This window comes from Myotis davidii, unplaced genomic scaffold, assembly GCF_000327345.1.
Source record: "Myotis davidii unplaced genomic scaffold, ASM32734v1 scaffold37, whole genome shotgun sequence".
Taxonomy (NCBI): Eukaryota; Metazoa; Chordata; class Mammalia; order Chiroptera; family Vespertilionidae; genus Myotis; species Myotis davidii.
The window spans coordinates 2,119,006-2,132,319 of record NW_006289395.1 but is presented as its reverse complement, the minus strand read 5'-3'; the positions used below and the strand labels follow the sequence as shown (position 1 = coordinate 2,132,319).

The following is a 13,314-nucleotide window of genomic DNA, read 5'->3' as shown; positions in this document are numbered from 1 at the left end:
CTAATTAAGCATAATATATTTATTCAGTGGAATGCTGTGTAGTCATAAAAATGTCCATAAACTCTATGTGCTGACTTATATGGAATATTATTTAGAGAAAAGGCACGGTTTAAAACAACATACGTAACAAAGTGAAAACTTAAGGATATACATAAATTCCGGAAGGTTGCACAAGGAGCTAATACTAATAGCCTAATGATGGCAGCCAGGGGAACTGGATGGGGAGCAAGAATGAGGTTAGGAGGAAAAGTTTTCAATGTATATTTGTTTGTTTTTTAATATCAAACCATGTGCACTAATTTCCTACTGAAAATAAATCAAATTTTAATGACCAATCAGCAGGGACCTGAGGCTGTGTGGCACCAGGCCGGGGCAGGGGACCTGAGGCCAAGCCCCCCGCCCAGTGGGACTTGACAGGGGACCTGAGGCCGTGTCCCCCGCTCAAGCAGGACTTGACGGGGGACCTAAGGGTGTGCCTTGATGGGGCCTTGACGGGGGTGAGGCCGGCCGGATCTGGGTCTCGCCCAATGGGAGTGGGGCCAGCCGAGTCTCAGTCTGGCACAATTTCGAGGCGCGCGTAGGTGGGCGGGAACTTGACTCTGGGTCTCGCGGCATGCTCCAGACTCTGACAGGAGGGAGATTTTTCATAGACATTTTACTAATTTTCTTTCATCTCTGACACATCTATTAGAGAGAAAGGGCAAATAGCAATATTAAAATATCTCCTCTAATTAATTCCCTTTTAATGTGCACAAATTTTGTGCACCGGGCCACTAGTTATTAATAATAGCCTAAAAGTGGAAAAGAGCCAAAAATTCATCAACTGATGAATGGATAAAGAAAAAGTGGTATATCCATGCAATGGAATATTATTTGACAATAAGAAAGAATGAGGTAGTGACACATGCCACAACATGGATGAACCTTGAAAACATTATGCTTAATAAAGTAAATCAGTCACAAAAGGCCACATACTGTATGACTCCATTTATTGGAAACATCAGAGCAGGCACATCTATAGAGACAGAAAGTAGATTAGAGGTTGCCTGGGGCTGGGAGGGTTGTGGTGGAGCGGGAATGAGGAGTGACCACTCATGGGCGTGGGATTTCTTTTGGGGGTGTTGACAATGTCCTAAAATTGATTGTGGTGATGGTTACAAAACACAGCATGTAAAACATTCCTTGGGGAAGTATTTTAGCAACCCCCCCCCCAAAAAAACACACAAAACCACTCAATTAACCACTCAACTGTATACCTTAAATGAATGAATTTTATGGTAACATAAAATATATCTCAATACAGCTGTAAAGAATGAACCCAAGGGCCTCAGGAGAGTAGAGCTCTTCTAGGTGGAGGGAATATGTATTTTGAATCCATCTGCATAGTTAGAAAACATACTTTCTTTATAAACCATGGATATGTGTAGTTTTAATTTTTCTTTTTTTTTAAAGCATATTTTTTTTGTTTTTTAAATATATTTTAGTGATTTTTTTACAGAGAGGAAGGGAGAGGGATAGAGAGTTAGAAACATCAATGAGAGAGAAACATTGATCAGCTGCCTCCTGCACACCCCCCACTGGGGATATGCCCGCAACCAAGGTACATGCCCTCGACCGGAATTGAACCTGGGACCCTTCAGTCTGCAGGCCAACGCTCTATCCACTGAGCCAAACTGGTCAGGGCTAGTTTAAATTTTTCAGAAATATAAGTTTAAAGTGTAAAACTAAATAAAAGCCACTGACATAGAGAGAGAGTTGGCTGAGTAAATTCCAGCACGTCCATGCAGTGGAATACCATGCAGCCATTGCAAAGAATGTGACATGTGTCTACATGTGCACACACAGAATATGTTCTTGATATCAAGTTGACCAAAAAGCAGGGTGCATTACAATACTGATGTGCGATAACATTAGTGCAAACAAGGTTCATAAATAGTTTACAAAAATGTTTTTTAAAAGCATGCACATCCAAACTGTCAAATGTCTACTACAGTCCCTACCACCCCTTCTGTTCCTCATCCCGTGTGTAGACGCCAGGTGGTTTGGGTAGAAGGGACCCTGCCACAGGTTCAGGGTTGATCCCTGATTATCCAAAACCAACCCTGAGAACTTTGTCTTCCTCACCTCCGTGGCTGTTCGGGGGTGGTGGGCATATTGCATGCTCTTGCCTGGCAAGGCTTGTTTTTCTTTCTTGAGGAAAGAAACTTTCTTTAGAATGTTTTTCTCAACATCCCCTAATTTTCTGCAAGCAAGTTTTAGACAGCCTAAAATCAAACTTAAAATGACAGAGGAGACGAACAATGTGCAGATTAAGCTTGGCTAGAGGGCCATCTTTTTCTCCCCCTGGGTCTAGCCTGGGCACCTTTCAGGCAGAAAGACATGGAAGTGGAAGGGGCCTGATTGCCAAGCTCCAGGGATCTCTGGGGTGAGACGAGGCATCAGTAGTTTGTACATTTCCTTGGGTGATTCCAATGTGCACCCAAGGCTGAGAACAGCTGCTTTAAAGTTAAACTAAGAATACTGATAGATGATTTCTGGGTACATTTCTTACCACAAACAGTCAAATGGGGATGGCCCAGGGAAGGTGTAACTACTCAACAGGGGAAAGGAACACCTATTAAAGGTGGGAATCTCATTAAAATTCTGTGGCCTTGCTATACAAGTCTGGTATGCATACAGAACTATCACTATATCACGACACATAAAAGTAAATTTCATTTTTTTTTGATAAATCTCATTTGTAATAAACCCATGGAGCTCAAACAAGAAAGTACCTGTGAGAGTGCACCAAAGCATGGGCTCCTACGCACACCTCAGGTGGTGGCATTTTACTTTTCCAGACTCTTTACATAGGTAGGTGGACTGCATTGATTGTTCCTTCTAACATAGTGTTTTTAAATACATTCCCCCCAATTTCATTTGTACTGAAAGGGCGAGGATTACGCCCTCCATCTTGCCCCAGGGTAAGGGCTACGCCCTCCATCTTACCTTGGCCATGTGCTCGGTAAGGCTTCTTCCCGGAAGCCCAAGCCTCTGTTAACCACACCCAGGACTTCTTTAAAGTAACCAATGACAATCAAGGGAAGTCGCCATAGATATGACCACATCCTGTGTAACAAGACACCGACTTGCGCCTGGCCAATCGGCAGGGCCCACTGTCCTTTCTCCTCCCCTTACTTTAACCCTCCTATAAAACCTCTCTCCACACAGAGTTCGACCTCTCTCTGCCACTTGGCTTGCGGTTGCGTCGGTGAGTGTGCCGGACGGGGAGCTCGAGCTAGCTCGAATACAGATTCTTTGCTTTTGCATCAAACACGGCTGGCTCCCTGCTGGGCTCTTGGGGATCTTGAAATCTGGGCATAACAGTACTAGTATGTATTCTCTGCCTACTCATTTGCCTATGAGTTCCTTGAGGGCAAAGGTCATGTCTAGGCGAGGCAAGCTAAAAATGCCACCTCTGGCGTCACACCGCCAGGGTTGGCCTCTCAGCTCTGCTCCTTGCCACTGGCAGCTTTTTAGTCCCTCCCGGTAGCAGCAGCTCCCTCCTCCTGGAGTTGCTGTGAGGCTTAAATGGGGTAACGCAGTTCAAGTGCAGCACACACCTGGCACATAGTCAGTGCTCACAAAAATCAGCTTTGCCTTTGATGCTGCTGCTGATGACAATGATGATGAAGATGTCATCTTTCTCTCTCTCTCTCTCTCTTTTTAAATAGCAATGGCTCTCGAATTTAGATGCACATTAGAATCATGTGGAAGCTTTTATTGCTCCCAAAGCCCAGACCAATCAAAGCTGACTCTCTGCGGGTGGAGCCAGGCATTGACCATTTTCTAAAGCTCCCAGCACATTTCAGTGCCCAGCCAGGGTCCTACGGCATTTTCCTCCTAGGCTTTCACACACCAGGGAATGTTAGAGGGGGGAGGGTGCTTGGCATGTCTAGAAACATGCCTGCTGGAGCATAACTACGCTTGCTTAGTTCGTTACCTTCCATCATCTGGGCCCCCGAGGGATACCAAGTACAGATCATTTGGTGAAAAGGCCAGATCTTCAATTTTGCCCTTGTGAAGTGACAGCCGAGCAATCGGCTCTCTTTTCTTGTAATCCCACAAGATGATATCTGCCTGGGAGAAAGAACACACAGTCAGGTCACGGGCAGGCTTTCAAGGACCCGTGGAGGCGGCTGCACCCCTCAGCGAAGAAGAAGAGTGATGTCACTTTTCTAGAAAGTGCCTCATGTCCTACAAAGACCACAGCAACAAATGGAAATGGTTTTAAAGGGTGACTTTTATTCCTGAGCAGATCGGTCACCGGCAGCAGCATTTGGTGTAAGAACTGCCGGGTTCCTTCCCTCTCGGCCTGAGAGAATGAAAAGGAGCTGAGGGGGGGACAAGAGGGAGAGGAGGAAGGGTACAGATGTTATATTGTAAATCAGCAGGCGCCTGAATCAATAAGCCAAATTTATTTGGAGTCCTGTTCATTTTCACTAGCGCGAGTGGGCCCAGCCGAACTCTAGCTTCTCAAATTCCGGGGCCCAATATGGTGGAAGTCTTTTCAATTTATACGTTTTTCAGCTCTTTGTTTTCCAAATTTGGAATGAGACTTCCGGGCCTTCTGAGAAAGAGTCCTGTGTGCTGGGACAGGGCCGTGAGACCGTATTTCAAGGCCTGGCCTGGCGCCAACACTGACAACCCTATCTGGGGCATATTTTACAGCCTCTCTGGAGTGGGGAGTAGTCTTATTTTCCCTCTGAAGCAAGCAAATTTTTACAGAGTAGCCGGGTTAAAATTTTAAACAGCAGTTTTTACCCAAGATGAAGGTTACTGTACTTCACAGACACGCGTCAGCCCAGAGCTGACCTACGAGCAGGTGGGGCGGTTTTGCTAAGGCAGGCGGCTCTAAGTCGCCTCACAGTCTGCTCACCTTGAAGCCCATGTACGTGACCTGTCCCGAGGCAATGTACTCCCCGCTGTTGGAGACGTCCACACAGGAGACGTTGTTGCCATGGCCGTGCAGGAAATCCTGTTTGTTGGTATTTATCGCCTGAATGAGGACTGTGCAACCCAGGGGGTACACCAGGTGTTCCTGGTCAGGGTGGCATTTCAGACCAGTGGGCACATGTCCTGAGAGAGAGAGATTAAAAATAATAAGAAGGTGCAGAAGTGGCTGGTAATTAAAAAAAAAAAAGTACAAAGGAGAACACTTTTGATATAGGCCTTAGTTCAACGAAAATAAGTGGTGGGTGAAAGGTAATTTTATTCCACTGACAAGGTCAGTCTAGTGCAGTTGGGAATCTTTTTAAAATCCTGACTTCTGGGCCTCATCCTCCGGAAATTCTGTTTCTTTGTTATGGGGCGGGGCCACAACATTAGTAACAAAGAAACAGAATTTCCAGAATATGAGGCCCAGAAATCAGGATTTTAAAAAGATTCCCAAGTGATTCTAATGTGCAGCCAAGGTTGAGAACCACTGGTCTAGTGTGTGACTGCTCAAACTGCAAGGTGCAAAACCTCCCCAGGTGCCTGGTTGGAAGGTAGGTTCTGGTTTTAGGTCTGGGGTGGGACAGAGATATCACCTTTTCTGACAAGCTCCCAAGTGCGGCTGTTGTTGATGCTGGTCCTGGAACCTCACTTTGAACACCAAGGCCCTCGGGCCAATTCTTGTCATTCTAAGAAGCAAGAATGCCTGTCTGGTGAGTGCATCCCGGTGAGAACACAGGCACGTGAATTCATTGCCCTGAGCACAAGTTTGGTAAAGATAAAATTCTGGTTTCAGTCCTAAGTCTCCACCAGGCACTTTGAATCAGCCCCGGACCACTCACGGGAGGATGCCATCTTCCAGATATTTGCCAAGAATCATGTTAACAATTTCAAACCTTGGCAATATGTTTTTTATTATTGATTTTTCTTTTTCTTTTCTTTTTTTTTTTTTTAGAGAGGGAGGGGGAAAGAGAGAGAAACACTGATTTGTTGTTTCACTTACTTATGCATTCATTGGTTGCTTCTTGTATGTTCTCTGACCAGGAATTGAACCTTGAGGTATTGGATGACATTTTAATCAATGAAGCTACCCAGCCAGGCCTTTGTAATATGTTTTAATGTGAAATAGACACAAGTCCCCCTTATCACTCACCTTTGGTTAGGATTTGTTTTAGTTCTTCATATTTACTTTACATTATAAGCTTTAAATTCAGCTTGACTTGTTAAAAAGTCATTTTTAGTGGGGTGTATTGAATGTATAGATTAATTTAAGGAAAGATAATTTCCGTAATGATACATTATGTCTCTTTTCTAAAAACAGGGTCTATTTCCCATAGTCTCCTTTTATGTGCCTCCGCCCAGTAGCATTTACAATTTTTCTTTGGAAAGATCTCACACATTTCTTATTTCGTTTATTCCTGGATACTTAAAAATCTTACGTATTGATATTTCCATTCTCCACCAAAAGTGTCATATTTATGGATGTAGCTTTCTGGTCTTTTAATGAATTTGTCTTTTATATTTAACTCCCTCTGGAATTGATTTTGGTGCAGAGTGTGATCCCAGTAGCTAAATAGATTTCCTTTTTGCTCAAATGGCCAAATGTATTTACCGACTAAATTATTTCTTTCGTTTTGTTATTGTTCCTTTTTTATGCAATAAGTTCTCATAATACTAAGCTTTATGTCTGGGAGTGATCTATTCCAACTAATATATATATTTGTTTATTTCTAATTGCAGTGTCCTTTTAAATAATCATATGGCTATCCACGTGGAAAAAGTAAAATTAGATCCGCACTTCCCACCATCCACAAACAATACATTCCAGGTAGACCAAGGATCTAAATGTGAAAAACAAGACTCAATGTATATACAAGTTGTAGGAAATGACTTCTTAAACATAACACCAAAGAGCAAATCCTAACAGAAAATGCCAGTATATGCATCCAATCGATATTGCTGTTTCTCTCTCGTTGATGTTTCTCTCGCTCTCAAATCCAAAATCAATAAAAATATATTTTTAAAAAATGAACATTCTAATAGCACCACCTCTATCTAGTTCCAAAACATTTCCAGACTGTAACTTTTTAAACCAATTTTTAAATCAATTTTAAAGCATTTTTAAAAAATATTTTTTAAAATAGATTTTAGAGGGAGTAAGGGAGAGAGAGATAGAAATGTTTTATTGGCTGGGTTCCAATAAAATTTATTTACAAAAACAGGCAGAAGCCCAGACTTGGTCTAGAGCAGTGGTTCTCAACCTTCCTAATGCCGTGACCTTTTAGTACAGTTCCTCATGTTGTGGTGACCCCCAATTTCATTGTTACAAATTGAACATAATGAAAGCATAGTGATTAATCACAAAACAATATGTAATTATATATGTGTTTTCCGATGGTCTTAGGCGACCCCTGTGAAAGGGTCGTTCGACCCCCAAAGGGGTGGCGACCCGCAGGTTGAGAACCACTGGTCTAGAGGCTAGAGTTTGCAGACTCCTGGTCTGTTTTGGTAATGTTGGTGTTTTCAGTTTAAGAACTCATTGCATAATAGGGAAAGCACGGGCTTATCTGCTGCAGGTCACGAGCTTCCTTTACCAGTCAATTGGTGGATGTGACCATTCTTGTATCAATACCAAACTCTTAATACCTACAGCCTTATAAAATGCTTTCATAAGCAACACAACTCTATTTGGTTTGCTCACATAATAAATTCCCATTAAAATACCTAAAAGAGTCAAGTACAGTTAAACATTTACACCCTCAAGTTAAAACTTAGAATGTGAAAGTATAAAGTATAATGTGGAACTACAAGGAGTTCTAGTGTCATAATGATAAAAGGGGTTTTACTTTTGCTTCTACTTTGTTTCCATGTGGAGACTAAACTCAGCTACCTGCTATTTAAGGCCTCTACCATCGAATCCCAGGTTCTTTCCTGGGTTATCCTGCCCTCCCTGACCCCGAAGCCACACCCAGCCTTTGCCATTCCCCAACCAGTCCCCACACGCTCCGCCTTCCTTCTTTGCTCACCATATGCCTGCTGCCTGGAATATTCTGCTCCTCAGTCTTTACTCTGACTCCTACCCAACTTCAAAGACTACTTGGATTAACCCTTCCTTGACCTCCCAAACTTTCATAAAGTTTGCTTATTTTTTTTATGAGAGGTATTATAGAATTTTTAACATTTTTTACCATCATTATTCTGAACTCTGTATCAGATAAATTTCTTATCTCCATTTCATTTATCTCTTCTCCTGGAGAATTCTCTCTCTCTCTCTCTCACTCTCTCTCTCTCTCTCTCTCGTCTCCCCATTTTGGCTGCCTATTTGGGTTTGTGTCTGTGTGTTAGGTAGATCTGCTATGACTCCCAATCCCTAGCTCAGGACAGGCAGACTCTGTTTCTGCCCCAAGTACCCTGTTCAGGGCTATCAGCGACCCGCAGCTTGTGGCTCCCTCTTCTGGAGCTGCCTTGCGTGCCTTTGGAAAGGACCAAGATGTGCACCGGGGTCTGCTCTTCCTACACCTGGGCCCAGAAGGAGATGAGGCAAAGATGCAACCCCCCCAGAGATCCTGCAGTCTGATTATTAGCCTTGATTGGACTGAGAGCAGTGGTTCTCAACCTGTGGGTCGCGACCCCTTTGGCGGTCGAACGACCCTTTCACAGGGGTCGCCTAAGACCCTCCTGCATATCAGATATTTACATTACGATTCCTAACAGTAGCAACATTACAGTTATGAAGTAGCAACGAAAATAATTTTATGGTTGGGTCACAACATGAGGAACTGTATTTAAAGGGCCAGACGGTTGAGAACCACTGCCTTAGAGCAAGCATGTCAAAATCCAGGCCCAAGGGCTGCATCCGGCCCACAACAAATAATGTGGCCCACCCAATATAACAGTATGTAAGAACCGTTTTAATAAAAATTTCACAACTTACTTTTTATAATATCCTGTTATACATAATTATTAATAACGAACTATAACATTCGCTAATGACTGATTGCTATCACCGTGTTGCACTCATTTCCTTTACGCACCTTATGCGCAGGCGCACCATTTCTCTCCACTAATACTAGCAGCGAATATTTTAGCAGCTGATGGCCACGTCATTAATCTTGGACTGGCTTGTTTGGTGTGCGCAGCAGGAAATATTTCACTTTCAGAGGACATTAAATAGGTTTATTTGCGTTACGCTAATTAATTTGTGCAGTTATTCGGTGTCTGGTAAGTTAATCTTCAAGAAAAAATATTAATTTTTATTAAAAGTTCTATTATTTTATGCTAACGATGACTCATTTATTTCAGCCCTTTGTATTCAGCATGTCTCTATCGAAATAAACATACGTTTCTATGAAAATGGAAGCTTTTGTTTTTTTGCGGCCACATACACTTACTAGTAAACCTTGTTTATTTGGCCCGTGTTAGCCTTTGAGTTTGTCATGCTTGCAGAAGGCCATCAGGCAAAGACTCAAAGCCTCCGCCTGCAGTCTGATTGTTATCAGCCTTGATTGGCCTTAGATGGACTACAGGGTAGAGTGACTGTCTTTCCCCAGGTCAAAACCTCCTGGTTAGCAAAGGTCCCAGGAGAAAGATGTCCTCAGTCTCTATGGAGGCTCCACTTCCTGTCCTTGGTTATCAGGGTTCTCTGCAGCTAGTCTTCAGCTGATTTTTCAGGCTGGTTTTTCTGTATTTTAGTTGTCTTTCCAGTTTGGTCCTGGGAGAGTGTCAGTGTAGCTTCCACTTACTCAACCACCATTTTTAATCCTCTTAAACAATTTTTTCATTGAAGACAAAAATACAAGGAAACCCAGTAACTTTTTACCAAGTAAACATACCAATTCAACCGTGGCCTGGATAAAAAGGTAGATTATTACTGCCGCCCTCCCCAGATACCCACCAGGTGCCTTTGCCCAGTTTACATTTTCCCAAAGGTAATTGCTGTTTTGACTTCTATTTATGTAAATTAATTTTCCTCATTTTAGAACTTTGTGAATTGAATTATGCAATATGCACTCTTTTACCTCTAGATTTTTCCATTCAATATTATGTGTGTGAGATCTAGCCATGCTGTGTGTAATAGTTCACTCTTTTTCCATTGCTGCACAGTAATCTATTGTGTAAATGTTCCACAATTTATTTATCCTTTTAATTTTGATGAACATTTGGTTGTTTTAATTTCCAGTGGTTTGAAATAATGCTACTGTAAGAAAATGACAAAAAAAGAAAAAAAGAAGAAAAAAAGAAATAATGCTACTATAATATTCCCCTGCTTTTTGAGCACACATTTCTGTTCCAAGTCAGATATAGCATTTGGAGGATACATCAAAAATCTGTAAAATGTACTCAGAAATTACCTTAAGGAAAAAAGTTAGGGTAAAAAGGTTACCTATGCAGATGTTCTTTGTAGCATTTAAAAATAAATGTCGAAAATGAAAATCATCCCAAATTCTTAAGAACAGGGCATTGCTCTTATAAATTGTAGCATATCTTTGCAACAGAATAATATATTAAAATATTAAAAATTATGGCATGGAGTATATTTACTGCTAAAGAAAGATTTATATGGCATACTCTTAAGTGAAATTAGTGTTATAAGAGGTTATATATGTCTGAATCAACTTTTATTAAAAAAAACACCATATTTATATGTAAGTGATGTATGTGTTCATGTGAAAGGATCACAGTGATATTTTGGGAAATGAAATGATGGCTGATTTTTCTTTTGGTTTCACTACATTTTTCTATTTTTAAAAAACTCTTTTTAAGTACGGCTATGAATTTGTCCCTGTGTTTGCAGTGAATAGCATACTACTTGGCGTGTGGTGGTTCTAAATAAATGTATATTTAACTAGGAGAGAATATAAATTGTCACAAAACCAACAAGGTAAAAACAATTCAATTAATTTGGGCCATTTAAAAAGGCCAAGATATCCTGGCTGGCGTGGCTCAGGCCTTGAGCGTTGACCTATGAACCAGGAGGTCGCAGTTTGATTTCCAGTCAGGGCATATGCCTGGGGTTGCAGGCTTGATCCCCAGTGTGGGGCATGCAGGAGGCAGCCAATCAATGATTCCCTGTCCTCATTGATGTTTCTCTCTCTCTCTCTCCTCCTTTTCTTTTCTCTCTGAAATCAATAAAAATATATTTTAAAATAAATAAAGTAAAAAAGTCAACATAGTTAGTAATTAATTGCCATGGAAGACACTGGGATATAATTTGCCATATATTTACTCTTGGAGCGCTACAGGGCAGTATGACTTCGATTGCAGAGCTCTATATTTGAGGCTCTACACTGGTCACCAGCGTGACCCTTTGCACAGACTACAGGCCACTTACTTCCTTTACCAGTGATTTGGGAACCAGCTCTAAAGATGGCCCATACCTCAGATGTACTAAGTGCCCACTTTCTTTTAAAAAAATATTGATTTCAGAGAGGAAAGGAGAGGGAGAGATAGGAACATCAATGATGAGAGAGAACCACTGATCTGAGAGAGAACCATTGATCGGCTGCCTCTGCATGCCTCCTACTGGGGATCGAGCCCATAACCTGGGCATGTACACTTGACCAGAATCGAACCCGGGACCCTTCAGTCTGCAGACTGAAGCTCTCTCTATCCACTGAGCCAAACCAGCTAGGGCTAAGTGCCCACTTTCTATAAGAGATGGCTAAATTAAAATGAAGATAAGCGTCAGGAGCCATGTCCTAGAATGCTCTTAAAATCTTGGTCATTGATTGTTTTGTATGTACAATTTTACATTTTTAAAGCTTCCAGGCATTACAATGTACTTTTAAAAATTCGCTTTTAAAAAATGTAATTCACTGCTATTTTTTCATTCTTCAGAAAAAAAAATAATTTCTCCCCTTAATGTCCAAAATAATAGGCAGTTACTAGTCTAAGTAAGGACTTGGGCAGAACAGCCAGGCCCCCTCTGACCAAAGCCTCTCTCCCCTCCAGTTCCCCCTTGGCGTCTTTTTTGGCTTCTGTCGTGGTCTGAAGTCCTCACCTATCGAATCTTCTTTCGGGTTAAAGCACAGGATCATCCCCGAAAGCGGTGCTTATGTATACAGCAGCTGGGATGTTGGAAGTTAGTTGGTCCCAGGGGCCATCATGGACTCGGTTATCCAGTGGTGACTGAGGGGCAGACAGCTTTTCGAATTACATGGGGGTTAGAGCCAGGGAAGGCTGATCTGGTGGGAGAAGGGGTACAACACGCTTATTCATCCTTACAGCCCTGTGAGGAGACATTTGGTCCCTTCAGGTGCTGGGAATAACCATCCAGTTCATTGAGACTTGGAGCGAAGCATTGACGCTCTAAGGCTTTTGTGCAGGAGAAGCTGTCCCCTCCCCACCCCGCAGCCCCCATGTATGGCCCTGGCAAAGGCTCATGCCAGCATCCCACCTATCTGCCAGGTACCACCCGCTGTCTCACTGCTCCTGTTAGCACTACACATCCCAGGGTTCCCACACCACCCAGCCCAGACATACTCATGGCCTCACCATTGAAGCCGATCACAGCCTGAAGCTCCAGCTCGCCCACCTCGGCTGCCTGGGGGACCTCGGCCATCTCGGCCTTGAGCGAAATTTGGTTCTCCATCCTGCGGAGACACCTCTCACTTTTCGCGCAACTTCCCCCACGACACACAGCGTCTTCTGGTCGTTATGGTAACGGACGTGCGCATGCGCATCAGATCCACGCCCGCGCTAAACCTAGCCTGCGGAGTTCAAATTCGTACAAGCCCTTTTGCAAATAGGGAGAGGGCTTCTTTTTCCTAGCTTTCTGCAAATTTAGGGGCTACCAAATGCACAGGAGGAATTACGCCTTCCCCCAATGTAAAGAGTCTGTGATCTTTTGGGTAACTATATAATCAAGTACTTAATGGCATTTAAAAATTGATCAGGATTTCTTCTGATGGGAAGACTGCCATAAAATAATATATAATTAATACGTCAGGTCGCTAGTTTGAAGCTGGATAAAAAAAGAGTTTAAGCTTTATTGAGGCATAATTTACATATCACAAAATTCACTTAAAGTGATTTTTAGTGAACTTATACACTTGCGTAATGATCGCCACAACCGTTTTTGTTTCGAGCAGGATACAATTTTGTTCAACAATTTTATTTTAACTGCACCCAGCTGTTCGCGTCTCTTAGCGGAAACATTGCTCCAAGCTGCTGTTCCTCGGCGGAGCGCTGTCCTTGATCACGGGGTCGGAGACCCGCTCACCGTATATTCACTCGGCAAACTCCAGGTTCCGGCGCGTTCGGGTCAGAGCGCGGGGTGTGACCCGCGCGGGCCGCCGTAGTCAGCTGCTGCGGCAGGAAGGGGCCGGGGCGGCGGGGGCG

The 13,314-nt window shown here is 42.8% G+C and overlaps 1 protein-coding gene across 1 annotated transcript in view; it reads right to left on the bottom strand.

Moving 5' to 3' along the window:
• Positions 1-12,616, bottom strand: part of CFAP52 (cilia and flagella associated protein 52) — a 42,530-nt gene extending 29,914 nt beyond the window's left edge. Inside the window, exons 1-3 of the mRNA XM_006761679.2 lie at positions 12,469-12,616; positions 4,919-5,118; positions 3,983-4,119 (exon numbers count right to left, since the gene is read on the bottom strand). Of these exons, the coding sequence (XP_006761742.1) occupies positions 3,983-4,119; positions 4,919-5,118; positions 12,469-12,565 (434 nt within the window). The 5' untranslated portion in view covers positions 12,566-12,616. The remainder of the gene's footprint in view (positions 1-3,982; positions 4,120-4,918; positions 5,119-12,468) is intronic.
• Positions 12,617-13,314: the final 698 nt, after the last annotated feature.